Source organism: Scyliorhinus canicula, unplaced genomic scaffold (assembly GCF_902713615.1).
Source record: "Scyliorhinus canicula unplaced genomic scaffold, sScyCan1.1, whole genome shotgun sequence".
NCBI classification, from domain to species: domain Eukaryota; kingdom Metazoa; phylum Chordata; class Chondrichthyes; order Carcharhiniformes; family Scyliorhinidae; genus Scyliorhinus; species Scyliorhinus canicula.
In genome coordinates this window covers 373,355-397,538 of record NW_024055494.1, presented here as the reverse complement: position 1 = coordinate 397,538, position 24,184 = coordinate 373,355, and the positions used below count along the sequence as shown (strand labels likewise).

At 48.7% G+C, this 24,184-nt stretch overlaps 1 protein-coding gene and 1 long non-coding RNA gene across 3 annotated transcripts; both read left to right on the top strand.

Moving 5' to 3' along the window:
- The first annotated feature begins 1,988 nt into the window (after window positions 1-1,988).
- LOC119960271 lies at window positions 1,989-18,594 on the top strand. 2 transcript variants are annotated; one of them, XR_005459354.1, is made up of 3 exons: window positions 1,989-2,054; window positions 7,620-8,564; window positions 18,390-18,594. It is a non-coding gene; the product is annotated as an uncharacterized LOC119960271 (long non-coding RNA). The 2 variants fall into 2 exon arrangements; XR_005459355.1 differs by having other exon boundaries at window positions 18,362-18,594.
- A 146-nt stretch (window positions 18,595-18,740) lies between these two features.
- On the top strand, window positions 18,741-21,282 carry LOC119960265 (zinc finger protein 664-like). The gene is made up of 2 exons (XM_038788015.1): window positions 18,741-19,218; window positions 20,980-21,282. Exons 1-2 carry the CDS (start codon window positions 18,996-18,998, stop codon window positions 21,261-21,263), a joined length of 507 nt encoding a protein of 168 aa, XP_038643943.1. The 5' UTR covers window positions 18,741-18,995; the 3' UTR covers window positions 21,264-21,282.
- Window positions 21,283-24,184: the final 2,902 nt, after the last annotated feature.

Genomic DNA, 24,184 nt, shown 5'->3' with positions numbered 1-24,184 from the left:
CCCCATGTGCGTGGGCTTCCTCCGGGTGCTCCGGTTTCCTCCCACAGTCCAAAGATGTGCAGGTTAGGTGGATTGGCCATGATAAATTCCCCTTAGTGTCAGAAATTCCCCTTAGTGCGATTACTGGGTTATGGGGATAGGGTGGAGGTGTTGACCTTGGGTAGGGTGCTCTTTCCAAGAGCCGGTGCAGCCTCCTTCTGCACTGTAAATTCTATGATAAAGACCACTCCTCCCTCATAAACAGTACCCGCCTATTTATCCCTCCTATTCTACTCTAATTTACCCCCCCCCCCCCCCCCCCCCCCCCCCCCCCCGGTTAACAATGAATTCCCCGCGAGGAAGTCGATGAATGGTTGCCACCTTCGGGCGAACCCTAATACAGATCCTCTCAAGGCGAACTTAATTTTTTCCAGCCCTAAAATGGTCGAAATGTCCTAGAGCCATGCTTCAGTCTTTGGGGGCTTTGAGTCCCTCCATGCCAGCAGTATACGTTGCCGGGCTACCAAGGAAGCAAAGGCCAAGATGTCAACCTCCCTCTCCTCCTGGTCCCCGGGGCTTCCGAGACCCCAAAACTGCCACCACTGGACTCATCACCACCCTGGTTTTCAGTATCTGGGACATGACGTTTGCAAATCCTTCCCAGTATCTCCAAAGTTTTGGGCATGCCCAGAACATGTGGACATCATTCGCTGGCCCTCTGCAGACCTAGCGCATTTTTCTTCCACCCCAAAAAATGTACTCATCCGGGCCACCGTCATGTGGGCCCAGTGGACGGGAATAGGTTCAGTCTTGTCAATATTTAAATAGAGGAAAGTGGATGTCAGGCAAGTTTAGACAGTGTGTCTTGGAAAGGAACTTGCAGGTGATGATGTTCACATACATCTGCTGTCCTGTTCATCAAGGTGGTGGAGTTTAAATATTTAGGACATTCTGTCAAATTGTGATTCGTCGTCAGTCGAGAAAATGCCTCTCCGATGCCACCTGTTGCCCCCCCCCCCCACCCCCAGTGTTCTCCCTCCCTCTCCCTTTCCCTCATTCTTTTTTACTTTCTCTCTTGGTTTCTTGCAGAGAATTCTCTACCCCAGAGGGTTGTGGATGATATTTGAGGCTGAGATGTGCGATTTTTGGTCTCTCAGGAAGTCAAAGGACATAGAGAGCTAACGGGAAAGTGGAATTGAAGACTGAGATCAGCCACAATCGTGTTCAATGGCAGAGCAGGGTCGACGGGCCGAATGGTCTACTTCTATTTCTTGTGTTCTTGCAGAGGCCCGAGTTTTGTGTGGGCTCAGGCCGGTGACAGGTTCCCTTCCCTGAAGGACATTAACAAACTAGTTCACTTTTCACAAAAGGTTCCAACAGTTTTCCTGGTCACTTTTTCCCAGTGTCGGCCCCACAAGTTACCAGATTCATTCAGCTCAATTTCACAACCTGTTTTTGTAGGATCTCTCTCACTCCCTTTTTTCTGTTTTAAATCAATTTCAGAGTTACAAGGGGAGGATTTGCAGTCAGGAAACTCAGATCAAACATCTTATCAGGATCAGACAACGTCATCGAATTGATCGTAACCTAAATATTGGTGAATTTGGACCATGGAAGGAAAAAGCAACGCTCACAGTCCTCTGAAAGAGCACCCTACCTCTCCATCCCCGCTTAACCTATACATCCTTGGATTGTGAGAGGAAATGAGAGCACCCGGAGGAAACCCATGCAGACCCGGGGAGAAAGTGCAAACTCCACAATTCACCAAATTCCTGGAATCAAACCTAGGTCGCACGCACTGCGCGGCAGCAGTGCTACCATGCTCACCACTGTCCACCATGCTACCTGGGTTCCTAACATTACTGATTTCCGCTGCAATCGCCAAATCATAGCGAAATAATTAACAATTCCCTGCTTGGTTAGTAGCTGCCATGGCGGGAACATTACCCGGCACCCCCCGCGGTGGTGAATGTCCTCTATCCAGAACACAGGTGAGCAATGCGCAAGCGCAGGACCGCCCTGTATTGCGCAGTGATAGCAAAGAGAAGCCTATTGTTTATCGGATCTCCAAACCGGTGAGGATGCGGAAACGCGTAGGGGGCAATGAAGCCGGCGGGTGGACGGGGAGGCTTTCTAAACACCTGGTGAAGGCACAAAGCCCCGAATCCGAACCTGCGGGTCCCACATTTGCAGCTCCGGGTCTTTTCCCCGGAGACGACCCAGACTAACGGCCGCCATCTTGTTTCAGGTGGAGAGTGCGCATGCGCTTCTGTTATGGGGCCTTCGAAAGATTGTCGGCGGGGCTTCAGCGCCTCTGTTTCCAACCGGGTCCTAGTGTCCGGCATGAGCAACCTGCTGCAGGTGCTGCTTGCAGCCCAGAGAATTCCATGGGCCATGTATACATTCAGTGTGGGAGGTTGCAGTCTCGATAGTTAGTTACCTGCAAAAGCTACTTCTGAAGTTTTAGATACATTTCAGCCCCAGGCTCCTAATCTTTGGCTGCCCGGTGTGGAGGGACTGGGTAAGTCAGAGGATCTTCTCCTGGACTTGCTCTTGGGCCTGGTTAAAACAGCAATTTATAGAATTTGGATGATCAGGTCCCATTTGGTGGTGGGGATTACACTGGTTAAATATAAGAAATAGGAGCAGGAGTCAGCCACTACGGCAACACCACTACACCAGTACCACGTAGTGGTATTGTCACTGGACTCCTAAACCAAAAATCCAGGGTAATGCTTCTGGTAAAACCCAGGTTCGAATCCTGCCACTGCAGATGTTGAAATTTGAATTCAATAAGCATCTGGAATTAATAGTCTAATGATGACCATGAAACCATTGTTGATTGTCATTAAAAACTCAACTCATTCACTAATGTCCTTGAGGGAAGGAAATCTGCCGTCCTTACCCGGTCTGGCCGACATGTGACTCCAGACCTACAGCAATGTAGTTGACTCTTAACTACCTCATCCAGGGCAATTAGGGATGGGCAATAATTATGAACAAATAAAATAAAAATCAGTCCATTGAGCCTGCTCCACCATTGAATAAGGTCACTTTACTGCCGCCCCCCATAAGAGGCTGCTGGCCTCTCTTCCATGGGCCTGTCTGTGTTTGGGTGGCTCTGGTGAGGGAGCATGCGGTGTCCACCAGCAGAGGGCAGCAGAGCAGAGCTACTGATCAGATGTTCTGGGGAAATTTGCATACGTGCAGTGCGGTCAGCCTAAGTTGAAGGTGGTTTGTGGAGAGGCTGTTGGCAAGTGACAGTTAAACCTGAAACACTTCGTGAGTATTTCCCACCCTACCTCCTCCTCTAACCAACCCCCCCACCCCACGGTGGTTGGGAAGCGGGAGCAGGGGCCTGTCGTGAAGGTGAGTGAGTGCCTTTAAATTTGCTTACCTTTCAGCGGGAGCAGGGTTTGAGGTAATATCAGGTAAGCTCTTCCTTTCTTTTTCTTTTTCTTGTTTTTTTTAAATCTAGAGGTGATGTCAGGGAAGGCAGTACAATGCTCCTCCTGCAGAATGTTTGAGGTGAGGGACGCCGTCAGTGTCCCTGCTGATTTCATCTGTGGGAAGTGCACCCAACTCCAGCTCCTCAAAAACCGTGTTAGGGACCTGGAGCTTGAGCTGGATGAACTTCGGATCATTCGGGAGGCAGAGGGGGTCATAGATAGGAGCTTCAGGGAAGTAGTTACACCAAAGACTGGAGATAGATGGGTAACTGTAAGAGGGACTGGGAAGAAGCAGTCAGTGCAGGGACCCCCTGCGGTCGTTCCCCTGAGTAACAAGTATACCGTTTTGGATACTTGTGGGGGGGGGGACTTACCAGGGGTAAGCCATGGGGTACGGGCCTCTGGCACGGAGCCTGTCCCTGTTGCTCAGAAGGGAAGGGGGGAAAGGAGTAGAACATTAGTAATTGGGGACTCAATAGTCAGGGGCACAGATAGGAGATTTTGTGGGAGCGAGAGAGACTCACGTTTGGTATGTTGCCTCCCAGGTGCAAGGGTACGTGATGTCTCGGATCGTGTTTTCCGGGTCCTTAAGGGGGAGGGGGAGCAGCCCCAAGTCGTATTCCACATTGGCACTAACGACATAGGTAGGAAAGGGGACAAGGATGTCAGGCAGGCCTTTAGGGAGCTAGGATGGAAGCTCAGAGCGAGAACAAACAGAGTTGTTATCTCTGGGTTGTTGCCCGTGCCACGTGATAGTGAGATGAGGAATAGGGAGAGAGAGCAATTAAACACGTGGCTACAGGGATGGTGCAGGCGGGAGGGATTCAGATTTCTGGATAACTGGGGCTCTTTCTGGGGAAGGTGGGACCTCTATAGACAGGATGGTCTACATCTGAACCTGAGGGGCACCAATATCCTGGGGGGGAGATTTGTTAGTGCTCTTTGGGGGGGTTTAAACTAATTCAGCAGGGGCATGGGAACCTGGATTGTAGTTTTAGGGTACGGGAGATTGAGAGTATAGAGGTCAGGAGCACAGATTTGACTTCGCAGGAGGGTGCCAGTGTTCAGGTAGGTGGTTTGAAGTGTGTCTACTTCAATGCCAGGAGTATACGAAATAAGGTAGGGGAACTGGCAGCATGGGTTGGTACCTGGGACTTCGATGTTGTGGCCATTTCAGAGACATGGATAGAGCAGGGACAGGAATGGTTGTTGCAGGTTCCGGGGTTTAGGTGTTTTAGTAAGCTCAGAGAAGGGGGCAAAAGAGGGGGAGGTGTGGCGCTGCTAGTCAAGGACAGTATTACGGTGGCGGAAAGGATGCTAGATGGGGACTCTTCTTCTGAGGTAGTATGGGCTGAGGTTAGAAACAGGAAAGGAGAGGTCACCCTGTTGGGAGTTTTCTATAGGCCACCTAATAGTTCTAGGGATGTAGAGGAAAGGATGGCGAAGATGATTCTGGAAAAGAGCGAAAGTAACAGGGTAGTTGTTATGGGAGACTTTAACTTTCCAAATATTGACTGGAAAAGATAAAGTTCGAGTACATTAGATGGGTCGTTCTTTGTACAATGTGTGCAGGAGGGTTTCCTGACACAATATGTTGACAGGCCAACAAGAGGCGAGGCCACATTGGATTTGGTTTTGGGTAATGAACCAGGCCAGGTGTTAGATCTGGAGGTAGGTGAGCACTTTGGAAACAGTGACCACAATTCGGTGACCTTTACGTTAGTGATGGAAAGGGATAAGTATACCCCGCAGGGCAAGAGTTATAGCTGGGGGAAGGGCAATTATGATGCCATTAGACATGACTTAGGATGTGTAGGTTGGAGAAGTAGGCTGCAAGGGTTGGGCACACTGGATATGTGGAGCTTGTTCAAGGAACAGCTATTGCATGTTCTTGATAAGTACGTACCAGTCAGGCAGGGAGGAAGGGGTCGAGCGAGGGAACCGTGGTTTACCAAAGAAATGGAATCTCTTGTTAAGAGGAAGAAGGAGGCCTATGTGAAGATGAGGCGTGAAGTTTCAGTTGGGGCGCTTGATATTTACAAGGAAGCGAGGAAGGATCTAAAGAGAGCTGAGACGAGCAAGGAGGGGACATGAGAAGTCTTTGGCAGGTAGGATCAAGGAAAACCCAAAAGCTTTCTATAGGTATGTCAGGAATAAAAGAATGACTAGGGTAAGAGTAGGGCCAGTCAAGGACAGTGGTGGGAAGTTGTGTGTGGAGGCTGAGGAGATAAGCGAGATACTAAATGAATACTTTTCGTCAGTATTCACTCAAGAAAAAGATAATATTGTGGAGGAGAATGCTGAGACCCAGGCTATTAGAATAGATGGCATTGAGGTGCGTAGGGAAGAAGTGTTGGCAATTCTGGACAAGGTGAAAATAGATAAGTCCCCGGGGCCGGATGGGATTTATCCTAGGATTCTCTGGGAAGCCAGGGAAAAGATTGCTGAGCCTTTGGCTTTGATTTTTAGGTCATCATTGGCTACAGGAATAGTGCCAGAGGACTGGAGGATAGCAAATGTGGTCCCTTTGTTCAAGAAGGGGAGTAGAGATAACCCCGGTAACTATAGGCCGGTGAGCCTAACGTCTGTGGTGGGTAAAGTCTTGGAGAGGATTATAAAAGATACGATTTATAATCATCTAGATAGGAATAATATGATTAGGGACAGTCAGCATGGTTTTGTGAAGGGTAGGTCATGCCTCACAAACCTTATCGAGTTCTTTGAGAAGATGACTGAACAGGTAGACGAGGGTAGAGCAGTTGATGTGGTGTATATGGATTTCAGTAAAGCGTCTGATAAGGTTCCCCACGGTCGTCTATTGCAGAAAATACGGAGGCTGGGGATTGAGGGTGATTTAGAGATGTGGATCAGAAATTGGCTAGTTGAAAGAAGACAGAGAGTGGTAGTTGATGGGAAATGTTCAGAATGGAGTTCAGTTACGAGGGGCGTACCACAAGGATCTGTTCTGGGGCCGTTGCTGTTTGTCATTTTTATAAATGACCTAGAGGAGGGCGCAGAAGGATGGGTGAGTAAATTTGCAGACGACACTAAAGTCGGTGGAGTTGTAGACAGTGCGGAAGGATGTTGCAGGTTACAGAGGGACATAGATAAGCTGCAGAGCTGGGCTGAGAGGTGGCAAATGGAGTTTAATGTGGAGAAGTGTGAGGTGATTCACTTTGGAAAGAATAACAGAAATGCGGAATATTTGGCTAATGGTAAAATTCTTGGTAGTGTGGATGAGCAGAGGGATCTCGGTGTCCATGTACATAGATCCCTGAAAGTTGCCACCCAGGTTGATAGGGTTGTGAAGAAGGCCTATGGTGTGTTGGCCTTTATTGGTAGAGGGATTGAGTTCCGGAGCCATGAGGTCATGTTGCAGTTGTACTAAACTCTAGTACGGCCGCATTTGGAGTATTGCGTACAGTTCTGGTTGCCTCATTATAGGAAGGACGTGGAAGCTTTGGAACGGGTGCAGAGGAGATTTACCAGGATGTTGCCTGGTATGGAGGGAAAATCTTATGAGGAAAGGCTGATGGACTTGAGGTTGTTTTCGTTAGAGAGAAGAAGGTTAAGAGGTGACTTAATAGAGGCATACAAAATGATCAGAGGGTTAGATAGGGTGGACAGCGAGAGCCTTCTCCCGCGGATGGAGGTGGCTAGCACGAGGGGACATAGCCTTAAATTGAGGGGTAATAGATATAGGACAGAGGTCAGAGGTGGGTTTTTTACGCAAAGAGTGGTGAGGCCGTGGAATGCCCTACCTGCAACAGTAGTGAACATGCCAACATTGAGGGCATTAAAAAATTTATTGGATAAGCATATGGATGATAAGGGCATAGTGTAGGTTAGATGGCCTTTAGATTTTTTCCATGTCGGTGCAACATCGAGGGCCGAAGGGCCTGTACTGCGCTGTATCATTCTATGTTCTTTGTAATTGACACCTTCCACAATCAGTGGGTTCCTCGGAGTACAGAATGTCTCAGAGACATTGGTAATAACATTCTGGTTTATTCAGGAAGATTATTTTGCTCTTGTTGGGACTTTGTTTCTGATTTTGGTTTATTTTATTTTGATTGAACAACATGTTTGAGAAAACAAGAAAAGAATGAATGTTGCATAGAAACTAGAATTGTCTGTTGTAAATTTCTATCCTGCACTGACAGCAATGACTTTAGTAAACTCTGTTTATAGGATATTAGGAGATAACGTGTGGATGGGGAACTCAAACCAAGCATCACATTAAGATCTGATCATCACTTAATTCACTCGGAGCTGAATATCACCAAGCTTTAAATGTCAAAGCAGAAATATTTATCTGTTTTGTCTGCGGGAAATGATTTCAGACATCAGTGTGACTGGAAAAGCACCGAGACATACACATACCCGAGTGAGTGTGTTCCAGTCGACCTTTAAGCAGTTACACAGCCTGAACAAAAATCACACCATTCACAGCGGGAATAAACCGTACATATATTCTGTGTGTGGACGAGGCTTCAACTGATCATCCAATCTGGAGAGACACAAACTCATTCGCACTACAAAGAAACCGTGGAAATGTGGGGACTGTGGGAAGGGATTCCTTTGCCCATCCCAGCTGGAAGCTCATCGACGCAGTCACACTGGGGAGAGACCGTTCACCTGCTCCGTATGTGGGAATGGATTCACTCTGATGTCCAGCCTTCAGTTACACCTGCGAGTTCACACTGATGAGAGACCTTTTAAATGTTCTGATTGTGAAAAATGCTTTAAAATCTCACCAGATCTGATTAAACACCAGTTTATTCACACGGATGAGAGACCATTCGGTTGTTCTCAGTGTGAGAAGAGATTCAGACAGTCACCTCACCTTATTCAACACCAGCGAGTTCACAGCGGGGAGAGGCCGTACACCTGCTCTGTGTGTGGGAAGGGATTCATTTCATCATCCAACCTGGTGAGGCACCAACAGGTTCACACAAGGGAGAAGATATTCACCTGCTCTGTGTGTGGGAAGGGCTTTACTCAGTCTTCCAACCTGCTGAGACACCAGCAAGTTCACACTGGGGAGAGGCCGTTCACCTGCTCCGTGTGTGAGAAGAGATTTGCTCGATCGTCTCACTTGCTGACACACCAGCGAGTTCACAACTGACTGTGGAGGTTAGATTCTGCTGTTAATCACATCATTTGTTTGTTTCTGTTGCTGTTAGTAACTCTTGCAACTAAATTGGTGATGATGAAATCAGACAGCGCTGTTGTAAGCAGACAAGGGTTAGGAGCAGGATCAGGCCAGACAACCTGTCTCACCTACTCCGTTATTCAATACAATCATGGCTGAATGAGCCTCAATTCCTCCCTCCTGTCTGTTCACCAGCACCCTTGATTCACTGAGAGACCAAAATTCAGTCTATTTCAGTCTTCAATTTGTTCGACAATGGAAACAGAAAATTTAAATTTATAGGACCAAAGGAGGCCAGTTGGCCCATCATATCAGTACCAGCCCAACCCCACTTTCTAGCTGTTAGTCTGTAACCTTGTAGGTTGTTACATGTCAAATACCTCACTGTAATGATTTGTTCTAAGGTCACTCTCCACTGCCTTACTGCTGAGTAATCACAAGAAACTGAATTGTGAATCACAATGGTGGGGTTTTTACCCAGCATTCCCCACATGGTGGATGTCCCCTATCTACACCACAGGAGACGAGTGCACAGGTGCAGTGTCGCCCAGTTTTTGAAGCACGTGCTGTGTCGGTCATGACCATGGACAGGTGTTTATTTGTCAAATTTGCAGCTGGTCGAAGGTGTGCTGGAGTTGGCGGCTGGATGGGGAGGATTTGGAAACACTTTGTGGATCCACAAACTCATCAGGATAATTGTCAGCTCCCTGGTTTGCCTGTGTGGCTTCTCCCTCCCTCCCTGGAACAGGCCCAGGTTAACGGGCACAATCCTGCTTCACACACTGGAGGGTGGTTCACATCACAGGATGGGGGAGGGGGGGGGGATAATCAATAAGAGCTGACACTTCGCACTCAAATCAATGAGGACTCTGATTTCTGGGAAACTATTAACAAATGTCTCCCTGTGAAACATCAGCTCAGGGTTAGATTGGACAGGACGAGAACCAGAAATCAAAACAAGAGAGAGCGAGAGAGAGAGAAAGGTTAATGTCTGAATTGTGATGACAACACAAATATAACAAGTAATTAGAATTCATCACATAGTTATAGATAGCCATTAAATAAAAGTATAAAATAATGACGGGATTGCACATTATTTCATCAGACAAATAATTACAATAGGTTACAAAGAGCAGCACTCCTTAACCAGCAGAATATAAATTAAAGATTCTCTGCATAGTGCGTTTTTTTAAAACTTGTTTTTATTGAGAATTTTACAGACTTTTTACAAAACCACTACTAAAAGAAGGCAACAAAAAACAAAAAAAGAATGAACAACTTAACAAAAATCTATCCACAACCCATACAGTTCCCCACCTCCCCCTCTGGGTTGCTGCTGCTGCTGACCTCCATCTAACGTTCCGTGAGAAAGTCAAGGAATGGTTGCCACCGCCCGGAGAACCCCTGCAGAGACCCTCGCAAGGCAAACGTTATCCTCTCCAAACCTAGAAACCCCACCATGTCACTAACCCAAGTCTCAACACTTGGGGGTTTTGCGTCCCTCCACATTAATAACAGCCTTCTCCGGGCTACCAAGGAGGCAAAGGTCAGGATTCCGGCCTCTTTTTACCCCCCCCGGCTGCGCTCAAAGAACATTCTTTTAACTCGCGGGGTCTTGTTTCCCAATACCAAGCCCGTGATAATCCTGTTCGCCCGCTTGAAGAAGGATTTGAGGATGGGAAGGCACTGGAAGATAAACAAGAACCTGGGGAGGACCGTCATCTTCACGGACTGCACCCTGCCTGCCAGGGAAAGTGGCAACATGTCCCACCTCTTAAAGTCCTCCTCCATCTGATGCACAAGCCACGTTAGGTTGAGCTTGTGCAGGGCATCCCAACTCTTAGCCATCTGTATGCCCAAGTAGCGAAAGCTCCTCTCCACCATCTTGAGCGGGAGCTCTCCCAGTCTCTTTTCCTGGCCTGTCGCATGGATCACAAAAAGCTCGCTTTTCCCGACATTTAACTTATACCCCGAGAAATCCCCAAAATCGTTTAGTATCTGCATGACCTCCCCCACCCCTCCACCGGATCTGAAATATACAGGAGCAGGTCATCCGCGTACAGTGAAACACGATGCTCCTCCCCTCCCCGAACCAGCACCCTCCAGTTTCTAGACATCCTCAGCGCCATGGCCAATGGCTCGATTGCCAGGGCAAACAGCAGGAGGGACGGGGGCACCCTGCCTCGTTCCTCAATGCAGCCTAAAGTACTCCGACCGCAGTCGGTTCGTGGACACACTTGCTATAGGGGCCTGATATAGTAATCTGACCCATCCTATGAATTCTTTGCCAAATCCAAATCTGCCAAACACTTCCCACAGGTACTCCCACTCCACCCGATCAACGGCTTTTTCCGCATCCATTGCAGCCACCACTTCTGCATCCCCTCCTTCCGAGGGCATCAGGATCACGTTCAAGAACCTCCGCACATTCGTGTTCAGCTGCCTGCCCTTGACAAACCCGGTCTGGTCTTCATTAATCACCCCCGGGACACAGTCCTCAATTCTAGTGGCCAGGGTGTTGGCCAACAGTTTGGTGTCTACATTAAGGAGCGATATCGGCCTGTAGGAGCCGCACTGCAACGGGTCCTTATCTCGGTTAAGGATGAGCGAGATCAAGGTCCGGAACATCGTCGGGGGGAAGGGTTCCCCTTTCTTTGGGGCAGCAGGGTAGCATGGTGGTTAGCATAAATGCTTCACAGCTCCAGGGTCCCAGGTTCGATTCCCAGCTGGGTCACTGTCTGTGTGGAGTCTGCACGTCCTCCCCCTGTGTGCGTGGGTTTCCTCCGGGTGCTCCGGTTTCCTCCCACAGTCCAAAGATGTGCGGGTTAGGTGGATTGGCCATGCTAAATTGCCCGTAGTGTCCTTAAAAGTAAGGTTTAAGGCGGGGGGGGGGTTGTTGGGTTATGGGTATAGGGTGGATATGTGGGTTTGAGTAGGGTGATCATGGCTCGGCACAACATTGAGGGCCGAAGGGCCTGTTCTGTGCTGTACTGTTCTATGTTCTATGTTCTTTAGCCTCTTTGAAGGTTCTCAGCAATAGTGGGCTCAACAGCTCTGAGAATTTGCTATAGAATTCTACAGGATATCCGTCCAGTCCCGGGACCTTGCCTGACTGCAAACCCTCCAAACCTTTGCCATCTGCCTTTTGTATTAAGTCCACAGATCATGGACTTCCGGTTGCGGCTATGACCAGCTAAGTCGCACATTTGGCAGCTCCTGCGACAAAGGTGTTTAAGGGCCGATTGGAGGGCCCCGACGGTACTGTAAAGACGAATCCCGGTGGGGGAAGGCTCCCTGAGGAGAGTGAGACCAACTTTATGGTCGGTACTCGGAGTGGGGCGACAAAAAAAGCGGCAGCAGCTCCCCGAAAAAAGCGGGGGAAGAGGACCAAAATGGCGGCCGGTGGCGCACTAGAAGATTGGAGAAAATGGGCGGAGGAGCAGCAGGCCGCTCTCCTCCGGTGTTTTACGGAGCTGAAAGTGGAACTCTTAGAGTCTATGAACGCGACGACCACAAGGCTGATGGGGGCCCAGGCGACCCAAGAGGCGTCGATAAGAGAGCTGCAGCAGGAGATGACTGCAAGGGAGGAGGAGGCCACGGTCCTCGTGGGAAAGGTGGAGGTGCACGAGGCACTCCACCTGAAATGGCAGAGCCGCTTTGAGGAGCTGGACACTCGAATGAGGCGGAAGAACTTGAGGATCCTGGGCCTAGCAGAAGGCCTGGAGGGGCCTGATCTCCCGAAATATGTAGCGGAGATGCTGAGCTCCCTGATGGGAGAGGGGGCCGGTCCATCGCCTCTGGAGCTGGAAGAAGCATATCGGGTCATGGCTAGGCGGCCTAGGGCGAACGAGCCCCCGAGGGCGGTGCTGGTGCGATTCCAGCGTTTCTGTGATCGGGAGAAAGTGCTGAGGTGGGCCAAGAGGGAGAAAAGCAGCAAATGGGAGAATTCGACGGTGCGGATATATCAGGACTGGAGTGCGGAGGTGGCAAAGCGGCGGGCCCGGTTTAACCGGACGAAGGCAGTGCTGCACGCAAAAAGGATCAAGTTTGGAATGCTGCAGCCAGCGCGCTTGTGGGTCACCTACAAGGACCAGCACCATTACTTTGAGACCCCAGAGGAGGCATGGACTTTTGTTCGGGAGGAAAAGCTGGACCTGAACTAGAACTTGGGAACGCCGGCGGTCGAGGCCGCCCGAGTACCCTTGACTGATCAAGTGGCCCATGTCTTTCTTAGGCCAGGTCGGAACTTGGTTAAAGTTGATGGATCGTTTGGTTTCTTTGAAACTTGTGTTATGGGGGGTTTCTTTGTTCCTTTTTGTGTGTCTCTTCCCGTTGCCAACTTCCCTTGATTATTGTTGTTGCAGGGGGGGCTTTTTTTTACCGTTTTTTGATCTGTTCTTTAAGGGTTATGGTTACTGTTCTGTTCGATGGAGGGTGATGGTTAAATACGTTATTATTGGGTAGTTATTTAGTTATGCAGGCATAGTTATGTATTTATGTATTTATTTGAGATTTGTTATTTATATAGTTATATTGTTAAGTTGGGGAGGCGGGACGGGGGGGTGCAAGTTGGTTATGCGTGTTTTCTTTTTCTCTTTTTCTTCCTCTCGTTTTAAGGGGGCTTTTTTATGGGCTTGGATGGGGACGGGGGTGGAATTGAAGATGGCGGGGTAGGGTGTGGCCGGGCGAAAGCGCGGGCTTTCCCCTGTTTCCCACGCGCGGGACGGAGGAAGGGGGAGGAGAGAAGAGTGGGGTGTGGCCAGCAATGGCGGCTTTTCCCGCGCTGAAGCGGGGTCAGAGAGGGATGGCAAGGGGGGGGGGAGGCCCCTCCCCCCCACATCGGGAGGAGTCGGAGTGTGGCAGGGGCAGCCGGGTCAGCGAAAATCAGCTGACTCTCGGGAGTACGATGGTGGATACACCGCGGCTAGGAGGGGTCCTAGCCAGGGGGGGGGGGGGGGGGGGGGGGGGGGGGGGGGGGGGGGGGGGGGGGGGGGGGATACCGGGTTGCTGCTGGAAAGGCCGAGGACGGGAAGGGAAGAACGGGAGGAGAGGGGGGGGGGGCCATCGCCATGGGGAACGGGTCAGAAGGGGAGGGTCGACCCGGGGCGAACAGGGGACAGGACATGGCTAATAGACAGGGGAAAGGGACAGGTCGCTCTGCGACCCGGTTGATTACTTGGAACGTGAGGGGGCTGAATGGGCCGGTCAAGAGAGCAAGGGTTTTTTCACACCTAAAGGGACTGCAGGCGGATGTGGCAATGTTGCAGGAGACTCACTGAGAGTAGTAGACCAGGTACGCCTGAGAAGGGGGTGGGTGGGACAGGTGTTCCACTCAGGCTTGGACGCAAAGAACCGGGGGGTGGCGATTCTGGTGGGAAAGAGGGTGTCGTTCGTGGCGGCGCAGGTGGTAGCAGATAAGGAGGGTAGGTACGTGATGGTGAAGGGTAGGCTGCAGGGAGAGAATGTGGTGCTGGTGAATGTGTATGCCCCGAATTGGGATGACGCGGGTTTTATGAGGCGCCTGTTGGGCCTCATTCCGGGTCTGGAGGCAGGGGGCCTGATCATGGGGGGGGACTTCAATACAGTGCTCGACCCTGGGCTGGACAGATCGAGTTCCAGGACGAATAGGAGGCCGGCAGCGGCAGAGGTGCTAAGGGGGTTCATGGAGCAGATGGGGGGGGTAGACCCTTGGAGATTTGGCAGGCCAAGGGCGAGGGAGTATTCTTTTTTCTCCCACGTCCACAGGGTGTACTCCAGAATAGACTTTTTTGTACTGAGCAGGGGGCTGATTTCGAGAGTGCAGGACACGGAGTACTCGGCCATTGCGATTTCGGACCATGCACCACACTGGGTAGAGGTAGAACTGGGGGAAGCACGGGACCAGCGCCCGTTGTGGCGCCTGGATGTGGGGCTGCTGGCGGACGATGAGGTGTGCGGAAGGGTCCGGAAGGGCATTGAGAGATATCTGGGCACGAACGACACGGGCGAGGTGAAGGTGGGGGTAGTCTGGGAGGCCCTGAAAGCAGTGATCAGAGGAGAGCTGATCTCCATAAGGGCACACAGAGAAAGGAAGGAGAGGCAGGAGAGGGAGAGACTGGTGGGGGAACTTATAGAAGTGGACAGGAGATATGCGGAGACACCAGAGGAGGGGCTGTTGAGGGAGCGGCGCAGTTTACAGGCCCAGTTTGACCTACTGACCACTAGGAAGGCGGAGACGCAATGGAGAAGGGCACAGGGCGCGGTCTATGAGTACGGGGAAAAGGCGAGCAGGATGCTAGCACACCAGCTGCGCAAGCGAGAGGCAGCCAGAGAGATTGGGGGAGTGAGAGAGAAGGGAGGGAACGTAGTGCAGAAGGGGCAAGAGGTGAACGGGGTCTTCAGGGATTTCTACAGGGAATTGTACCGGTCTGAGCCGCCCAGGAGGAGGGGGGGAATGGAGAACTTCCTCGATAGATTGAGGTTCCCAAAGGTCCAGGAGGAACGGGTGGAGGGGCTGGGGGCGCCGATAGAGCTGCAGGAGCTAGTTAAAGGGATAGGCCAGATGCAGGCGGGGAAGGCGCCGGGGCCGGATGGGTTCCCGGTGGAATTTTATAAGAAGTATGTGGACTTGGTGGGTCCAGTGCTGGTGCAAGCCTTCAATGAGGCGCGAGAGGGGGGGGTTCTGCCCCCGACAATGTCACAGGCCCTGATCTCCTTGATCCTGAAGCGGGACAAAGACCCTGTACAGTGCGGGTCCTACAGGCCTATCTCCCTCTTGAATGTAGATGCCAAACTGTTGGCAAAGGTCCTGGCAACCAGAATAGAGGATTGTGTGCCAGGGGTAATCCATGAGGACCAGACGGGGTTCGTAAAGGGACGACAACTTAACACAAATGTCCGGAGACTGTTGAATGTGATTATGATGCCAGCAGTGGAGGGGGAGGCTGAGATAGTGGTAGCACTGGATGCGGAGAAGGCATTCGATAGGGTGGAGTGGGAATACCTGTGGGAGACGCTGGAACGGTTTGGGTTTGGGGAGGGATTTATCAAGTGGGTGAAGCTGCTGTATTCGGCCCCGAGGGCGAGTGTGGTTACAAACGGGAGGAGGTCAGAGTATTTTGGGCTCCATCGAGGTACCAGGCAGGGATGCCCCCTATCCCCCTTACTATTTGCATTAGCGATCGAACCGTTGGCGATGGCACTGAGGGGTTCAGGGGGGTGGAGAGGACTGACAAGGGGAGGGGAGGAACATCGGGTATCACTCTATGCGGATGATTTGTTGTTATATGTGGCGGACCCGGAAGGGGGAATGCCGGAGGTAATGGAAATACTAGCGGAGTTTGGGGACTTTTCGGGATATAAATTAAATGTGGGTAAAAGTGAGGTCTTTGTGATACACCCGGGAGATCAGGGGGAGGGAATTGGGCGGCTCCCCTTTAAGAGAGCAGTAAAGAGCTTCAGGTACTTGGGGGTGCAGGTGGCAAGGAACTGGGGGACCCTCCACAAGCTGAACTTTTCAAGGCTGGTGGAGCAGATGGAGGAGGAGTTCAAGAGGTGGGACATGGTACTGCTGTCGCTAGCAGGGAGGGTGCAGTCAGTCAAAATGACGGTCCTCCCGAGGTTCTTGTTTCTGTTTCAGTGCTTGCCCATCTTTCTCCCCAGGGCCTTCTTCAAGAAGGTAACTAGCAGCATTATGGGCTATGTGTGGGCACATGGCACCCCTAGAGTGAGAAGGATTTTCTTGGAACGGAGTAGGGACAGGGGAGGATTAGCGCTGCCCAATCTTTCCGGATACTACTGGGCGGCGAACGCATCGATGGTGCGCAAGTGGGTGATGGAGGGGGAGGGGGCAGCTTGGAAACGTATGGAGAGGGCGTCCTGCGGCAATACAAGCCTGGGGGCGCTAGTAACGGCACCATGGCCGCTCCCCCCCACAAGGTATACCACGAGTCCGGTAGTGGCGGCCACCCTGAAAATCTGGGGGCAGTGGAGGCGACACAGGGGGGAAGTGGGGGGTCTGATGGCGGCGCCACTGAGAGGGAACCACAGATTTGTCCCGGGGAACACTGGCGGGGGATTCCAGAGCTGGCACAGGGCGGGCATCAGGCAACTGAGGGACATGTTCATAGAGGGGAGGTTTGCGAGCCTGGGAGAGCTGGAGGAGAAATTTGAGCTCCCCCCGGGGAACACGTTTAGATACCTGCAGGTGAAGGCATTTGCCAGACGACAGGTGGAAGGATTTCCCTTGCTTCCCGATAGAGGGGTGAGTGATAGGGTGCTGTCAGGGGTCTGGGTCGGAGAAGGGAAGGTCTCGGACATCTACAAAATAATGCAGGAGGTGGAGGAGGTATCGATAGAGGAGCTGAAAGACAAGTGGGAAGCGGAGCTGGGAGAGCAGATAGAAGATGGGACATGGGCGGATGCCTTAGAGAGGGTCAATTCGTCGTCGTCGTGCGCAAGGTTGGGCCTCATCCAATTTAAGGTGCTGCACAGAGCCCATATGACGGGGACTAGGATGAGTCGGTTCTTCGGGGGTGAGGACAGGTGTGTTAGGTGTTCGGGAAGCCCTGCGAACCATGTACATATGTTCTGGATGTGCCCGGCACTGGAAGAGTTCTGGGAGGGGGTGGCGGGGACGGTATCGAGAGTGGTGGGAACCAGGGTCAAACCAGGGTGGGGGCTAGCGATTTTTGGGGTTGGGGTGGAGCCAGGAGTACAGGAGGCAGGGGAGGCCGGAATATTGGCCTTTGCGTCCTTGGTAGCTCGGAGAAGGATCTTGATTCAGTGGAGGGACACAAGGCCACCAAGTGTTAACACCTGGTTAAACGACATGGCAAGCTTCATCCAATTGGAAAGAATCAAATTCGCCCTGAGAGGGTCGGTACAGGGGTTCTTCCGGCGGTGGCAGCCCTTCCTTGACTTTCTGGATCAGAGATAGGAACTGGAGGCCGAAACAGCAGCAACCCGGGGAGAAAGGGGGGGGGGGGGGGGAAGGGAGGGGGGGGGGGGGGATAGCAACGAAGGGAGCACGTTAGCGGGGGGTCGCGGGCAATGACTGCCCGAGGCCATCGGCAGAAAGGGAAAAACGGTTTGGTTGCTAGACGGGTAGCGCGGGGGGGGGGGGGGGGGGGGGGGGGGGGAGGGTGGGGGGGTGCGCGCGGGGGAGGGCGTGGGGAGGATTTTCCAGGGGGGATTTGTTGTGTTATAATTTAAAATGTAGTAGGGGTAAATGTTTGTATCGAAAAATTTCAATAAAAATTATTTAAAAAAAAAAAAAGTCCACAGATCATATGTTGTCAGCTTGAGTTCATTAAATTTTCAATCATTTACATACTGTCTATGAGTTTTATAAAGTATGTCATTTATAAAGTAAGTCTTGTCGTCTATTTGTTCTATCTCTTATTTGTGGTGTAGAGTCCTTTGTCGTGAATTCCAATCTACATTTATTTTTGTGTGGTTGTGACAAAGAGATAGTGGCAGTGGGGACGAAGGTTCAAGAGTTTTCCAGTGAAATCCAAACAGTTTTCCAACTTGCTGTGAACACATATCCAGCCGATTGATTGTATAATATTTTATCAGCATTCATGGATGAAATGAATTATCCAACATGTTTCTATCTCTATTTGTCTAAATTTGTACAAAGGATACAGAAAACAATATCCAACACTTTATTTCGATTTCAGCCCAGTGGGGAGGGAGTGTGTGGGACGGGGATCTGTAGCTGTCGTGGAATAAGAGGAAAAAAATGTTTCATAGAAACGATGATTAACTGTTCTGCATTGTTATCTTCTACTTACAGTGATGACTTTGGTAATCTCCTTTTACAGAGCATGAAGAGAATTTGCAGATGAGTAACGCAAACTAAACATCATGTCAAGATCTGACACAGTCACTTGATTCGTCAGGACCTGAAGATCATCGGCCTTTGAATGTGGAAGGAGAAATATTTGTCTGTTCTGTCTGTGGGAAAAGATTTCAAATATCAGTGTGACTGGAAAAGCACTGAGACCCACACAACACACACCCGAGTGAGAGAGTTCCAGTGAACTGACTATGGAAACATCAGTGTGACTGGAAAAGCACCGAGACCCACACAACACACACCCGAGTGAGAGAGTTCCAGTGAACTGACTATGGAAACATCAGTGTGACTGGAAAAGCACCGAGACCCACACAACACACACCCGAGTGAGAGAGTTCCAGTGAACTGACTATGGAAACATCAGTGTGACTGGAAAAGCACCGAGACCCACACAACACACACCCGAGTGAGAGTGTTCCAGTGAACTGACTGTGGAAAGTGCTTTAACCAGATACACAGCCTGAAGAAACATTACACCATTCACAGTGAGGAGAGACAGTGCACATGTTCTGTGTCTGAGCAAGATTGCAACTGACCATCCAACCTGGAGAGACACAATGACACTGGCACCATGGAGAAACCTTGTAAATGTGGGGACTGTGGGAAAGGATTCAATTACCCATCCCAGCTGGAGAGCCATTGGCGCTGTCACACTGGGGAGAGACCGTTCACCTGCTCCATGTGTGGGAAGGGATTCACAAAGTCATCCAGCCTGGCGTCACATCAGAGAGTTCACAGTGATGAGAGACCTTTTAAATGCTTTTACTGTGGGGATTGCTTTAAAACCTCTCCAGATCTAATTTTTTTTTTTTTTTTTTTTCTTTTCTTTGTCATTATGCTTCTGTATTAAAACTACAATGGGAGGTTGACTAACACAAGCTTCAAACCAACTGAGGCAAATTACACATGTTGGAATTTATCAAATTAAAATACCACAACATACAGCCTTCAAAAGGAATTCAACATCAAGAAACTGAATCTGAGAACTTGCATAATCTACTGTAGGCTCCATTTAACAGTTTATTACAACACTAATAGTACATCTAGTTTGATAAACTGAAACTTAGCTGTTTGCAGTCATTATTTGAACATTAACATTTTTGTAACAATTTTGGTAACAAGATGAAAGAACTATAAAAACAGTGAAGCTAACGACTTTTAAATTTACATGTCATGTACTTCTAACGCTTAGAATACGAAGAGTTGCCAAAGCTTTTAGTAACTTTTAAGTCACACAGGTTGTGTCCAAATAAAATGGTTAATCAAGCAACATAAAAAAAAAGTAGAGCAATCAGTTACCATTACATTTGCTTTATTCGTTACTGTTGCTCCGTTTAACCACGTAGCCTGAGAATTCCTGTTCAACCATGAAATTCCAACAGATGGATAAAGGGCAGTCTTTTCTGTGAAGAGCCTTTGTTGTTTCTTTTATCTGGGAGACGTTTCTCTTCAGACAGCTGTAATGTGTCAAAATTCATGATGTAGATTTTATTCTTCCCTGACTACGTTTGTACATACTTTACACCATCACACTGAATTTACTGAAGAACATATTATAAAACATGCATGTGTATTAATGTGTCTTGAACATTTTTCCCCCATTAGTGCTCAAATACTACAGATTGAAGAAATCAGAAACAATTTAAACTTCCACTTTCAGCAGTTGCAAACTTTTCCAAATATTTTTCCCGCACATTCTAAGTCTCTCAGAATATACCAAATATACATTTTCAAGACCAATCAATATTATGCTACACATCAGTAAATTAATTGATTAACACAGCATAATTATTTTTCAATCACATTCAGAAGTAACCATTTAAAAAAGACTTGAACTATCACAGACTCATTAGAAAACATTTCAAGCTTGAAAATTGAGCTCAATTGTGACCTTTCACCAGCTGACCCAGCAAAATAGTTGTAACTCGTATCAAGATGTGTTTTGTTGAATTTTAAATGCTTTATTTTATTTCAAAACAGTTATTGAGTTAACAGTCACATTTTATTGAGAGCCAAATCATAATACATTCCTTGACAGCTAAAGTGCTTGTTCACATTAAGCCATTATGTTCATTAGAGTTCTGTAAAAGTGTGCACCCAAAACTTACATCCTTGAAAACAAGAGAGGCACTTAAGAGGAAATACAGCTGCAGATTTTTTTAAAACAAAAAGAATATAAACTTAAAAACTTAGGAGATACTTTAATTACAGGTTAAAGGTCACAACTGGGCCAATTTGTATGTAAATACTCCCCTTTAAACATCTTCAATAAAGACATGAATTGGTGAATGGTATTTGCTGGAAAATTATCAATATATTACACCTTACAAAAACAGAGATTGCTTTCTTGCATAACAACCAGACATGCAGATATACAATGCTTCAAGCTAAACTCTTAACATTATCTTCTATTTAAACTGCGTCTAATTATTTCCAATCTGAATAAAAATATTAAAACAATTTTACAAAATTTTGCAACAACCAACGGTTTCCCTGTATCCTGTAATTTCAGCAACTAATAAACTGAACTAAAGTCTTTGGATTAACCTCTCCAGATCTAATTAAACACCAGCTTGTTCACACTGACAAGAGACCATTCAGTTGCTCTGATTGTGAGAAGAGATTCAGACAATCGTCTCACCTTATTCAACACCAGCGAATTCACACTGGGGAAAGGATATTCACCTGCTCTGTGTGTGGGAAACAATTCACTCAATCATCCAATCTCCAGACACACCAACACATTCACAGTGGGGAGAAGCCGTTCACCTGCCCCGAGTGTGGGAAGGGATTCAATCGATCATCCAACCCGCTGAGACACCAGCAGGTTCATGTGTGACTGCAGGAGTTGGGTGTTGTTGGTAATCGCATCCTTTATTAGGGCTGGATTTTGATCACAGGACAGGTGATGTGTCGGGATTGCAGCATGTGGGAGGTTTTGGAGAACGTTACAATCCTCGACAATCATATCTTCGGGAGTGTCTGCAACTTGCAGAACCTGGGCTCAGGGGTATTGAGCTGGAGTCTGAGCTGCTGACATTGTGAGGCATCAGGGAGGGGGAGAGTGACCTGGACACTTCCCCAAGGTTCAGTAAAAATTTCCAGTTAATGGTCCAGATACAGCAGAACATGAAAATAGATCAGTTTTAATGCCTCTGTCTCACAGGAGCCGGTTACATGACACAGTGTGAAGGAGATTTGGTGACCAGTAATTACAGCTTTTTGACCACAGCTAACTCATATATTCCTAATAGCTGTACCATCAGGTCTAGGATAAAGCCCCCAACTTCTTGTTTTACATCCCTAATTTCAGAGCAGAGGGTGTGGGGACTCGATTTTCTGCATCAATCGACAGTTTGATATGTGTGGGGGAAGAGTGAGGAACAATCAGTGAGGTGCGGCTGTCTGACAGCGCGTTGTATTGCTGCAGGCTGAGAGACACAGTGACAGGAACCAGAGGGAACCTTAGACAAGAACACTGCCGCAGTGTGGCAAGGTGAACACAGCAGTGGGCTGTGGAGGGAGTTATGTGGAGTTCTAGAATTTAACAGACAATACCATCTAAACAATGTGTCCACAGACAGCTCTCATCAGCTCTGAAGAGAGAAGTCAGATTTCATTCACTGCCCTTATATTTTTCTGCTCTGTTTGATGTGCCACTGATGGAGAATAACAAGAACAAATCTTCCCCTTTTTGTATCTTCAGTGGAAGTTTAATCAGAATCTACCCCGTCACCAAGCTCAGTCTAATTAATGACAATGAGCGAAATAAGTTGGACATCTTCATCTATATTCAACACCTGTATTCTTTCTCTTAAATTAATTAAAGATCAAACTGTCTCTCAGATCAATGAGATCGCTGTCATCATTTCATTGGAATCACTCGGTTACATCAGTGATATTGTGAATCTAATCAACATCTGTAGGAAGCCGCAATATCACATGCCCATTGCAGCTTGGCTGTAAGGTTTAGCCCTGAACCTGGTGGTAGCTTCACTCATGATACCCAATTACATGCAAGGCAGAAATTGGAAGGGAATAGAAGTAAAATACTGTGGATGCTGGAAATCTGTGATAAAAACACAAAATGCTGGATAAACTAAGCAGGTCTGGCAAAATCTCTGGAGAAACCCATTAACATTTAGTTCTTATGGTTTTGGTTGCAGAATGATAAGTGTAATCTGATCAATTAGATTTTATTGTAAAACGGAGTGAGGGGAAAAGGAAGCAATATTATAAATGTCTCTGATATTGAGTGACGTCCATCTTTGTGCGGGGCAGAGCTGCTCCATTAGGCCAGAGGGTGAATCGGAGCCGAGTTGCCCCTAACAAAGATGGATGACGGCGGAGCATGCATTTCGCCGAGGATGTCCGTACTGCAGCGCATGCTCATTGCAGCGGGTGTGTTTTGTTGACAGAAGCGCGCGGATTATTCCCCGGATCAGATTTGAGGCGTCGCTGGCGTTGTCATGGCTGCGGGGGCGGCGCTCACTAGCCACGCGCGCTGGACCCTCGAGCTCAACCCGAGCGGCAGCAGCAGGTGCAGAGGCCGTGGTGGAGCCTGGGGCTCGAGTAGGAGGTGCAGGGTGGGCCAGCCTGCCTCACCCGCGTGGAGGGCACCGCACACTGACCCGGGGATGTGAACACCAACCCAAAACATTCCATCCCACGGTTTTCCAGGGTCCTTTCACTCTGCACTTGACCCCTTAGCAGAAAGCAGCCTCTCAAATCTCCCAGAAACCACTCAGAATGTCCAAATTTCGGGACTTGTGGGAGGAAGCTTCTTCCTCACAGCGACAAGTCTCCTCAATGATTCTCCCTCGGACTGATCTGTTCCCTGTAAGAACACTATTCACGATGCCCTATGCTGCTCTTGCTCATATATTTGCTCTGTTTGGGCCTTATTCTGCAGTATAACCAATCACTGTCGCTGTACCATTTGTCAATGTTGTCTGTTGATTATTCTTTTTTTACCGACTGTCTACATTCCCTCAGCCGCAGAAAAATACTTTTCACAGTAATTCGGTACATGTGACAACAAATCAAATCAAATAACTTGAAACAGAGACTCAATGTGTTGACTCCTCACAAACAGTGACCTAAGGGCAGGTTGTTGCTGAGCAAGTTCCACTTGTTAGCACTGTTGATGACCCCTCCGTCACTTTACTGATGATTGGGAGAAGACTGATGGGGCAGTAATGGGCTGGGTTTGACCTGCTCTTTTATACAGGACATACCTGGGTAATTTTCCACGCTGCTGGGTAATCAGTAATTTACAATGATTCACGATAGCTTCCTTGCATTTGTACTCTGTGTCTACATTAATAAACAGGGGAACCCCATTAGCTTATTTTTAAACAGCTTAATCAACCAATTGTGTACATTTATCACCCCCCCCCCCCCCCCCACACTCTGTTTAAAATTGCACCGTTTAGTTTTTACTGTCTCTCCTCATTCCTCCCTCCAAAATTCATCATTGACTGTCAATCACTTTGGGATGTTCTGAGGGTGTGAAATTAACACAATAACTTTCTTTCTCTTTTATAGCTGATTTAAATCTGCAGCGTTTGAACCAAAGATTAAATTGAAATGAAAAATGAAAATTGCTTATTGTCACAAGTAGGCTTCAAATGAAGTAACTGTGAAAAGCCCCTAGTCGCCACATTCCCGCGCCTGTTCGGGGAGGCTGGTACGGGAATTGAACCGTGTTGTTGGCCTGACTTGGTCTGCTTTCAAAGCCAGCGATCTCGCCCTGTGCTA

Excerpts from the sequence above, each read along its gene's own strand:
- LOC119960265 (XM_038788015.1), top strand. The coding sequence starts at position 18,996 with ATGGAGAAACCTTGTAAATGTGGGGACTGTGGGAAAGGATTCAATTAC. Across the intron at positions 19,219-20,979 it reads TTGCTTTAAAACCTCTCCAG|ATCTAATTAAACACCAGCTT; the intron begins ATCTAATTTTTT and ends TAACCTCTCCAG.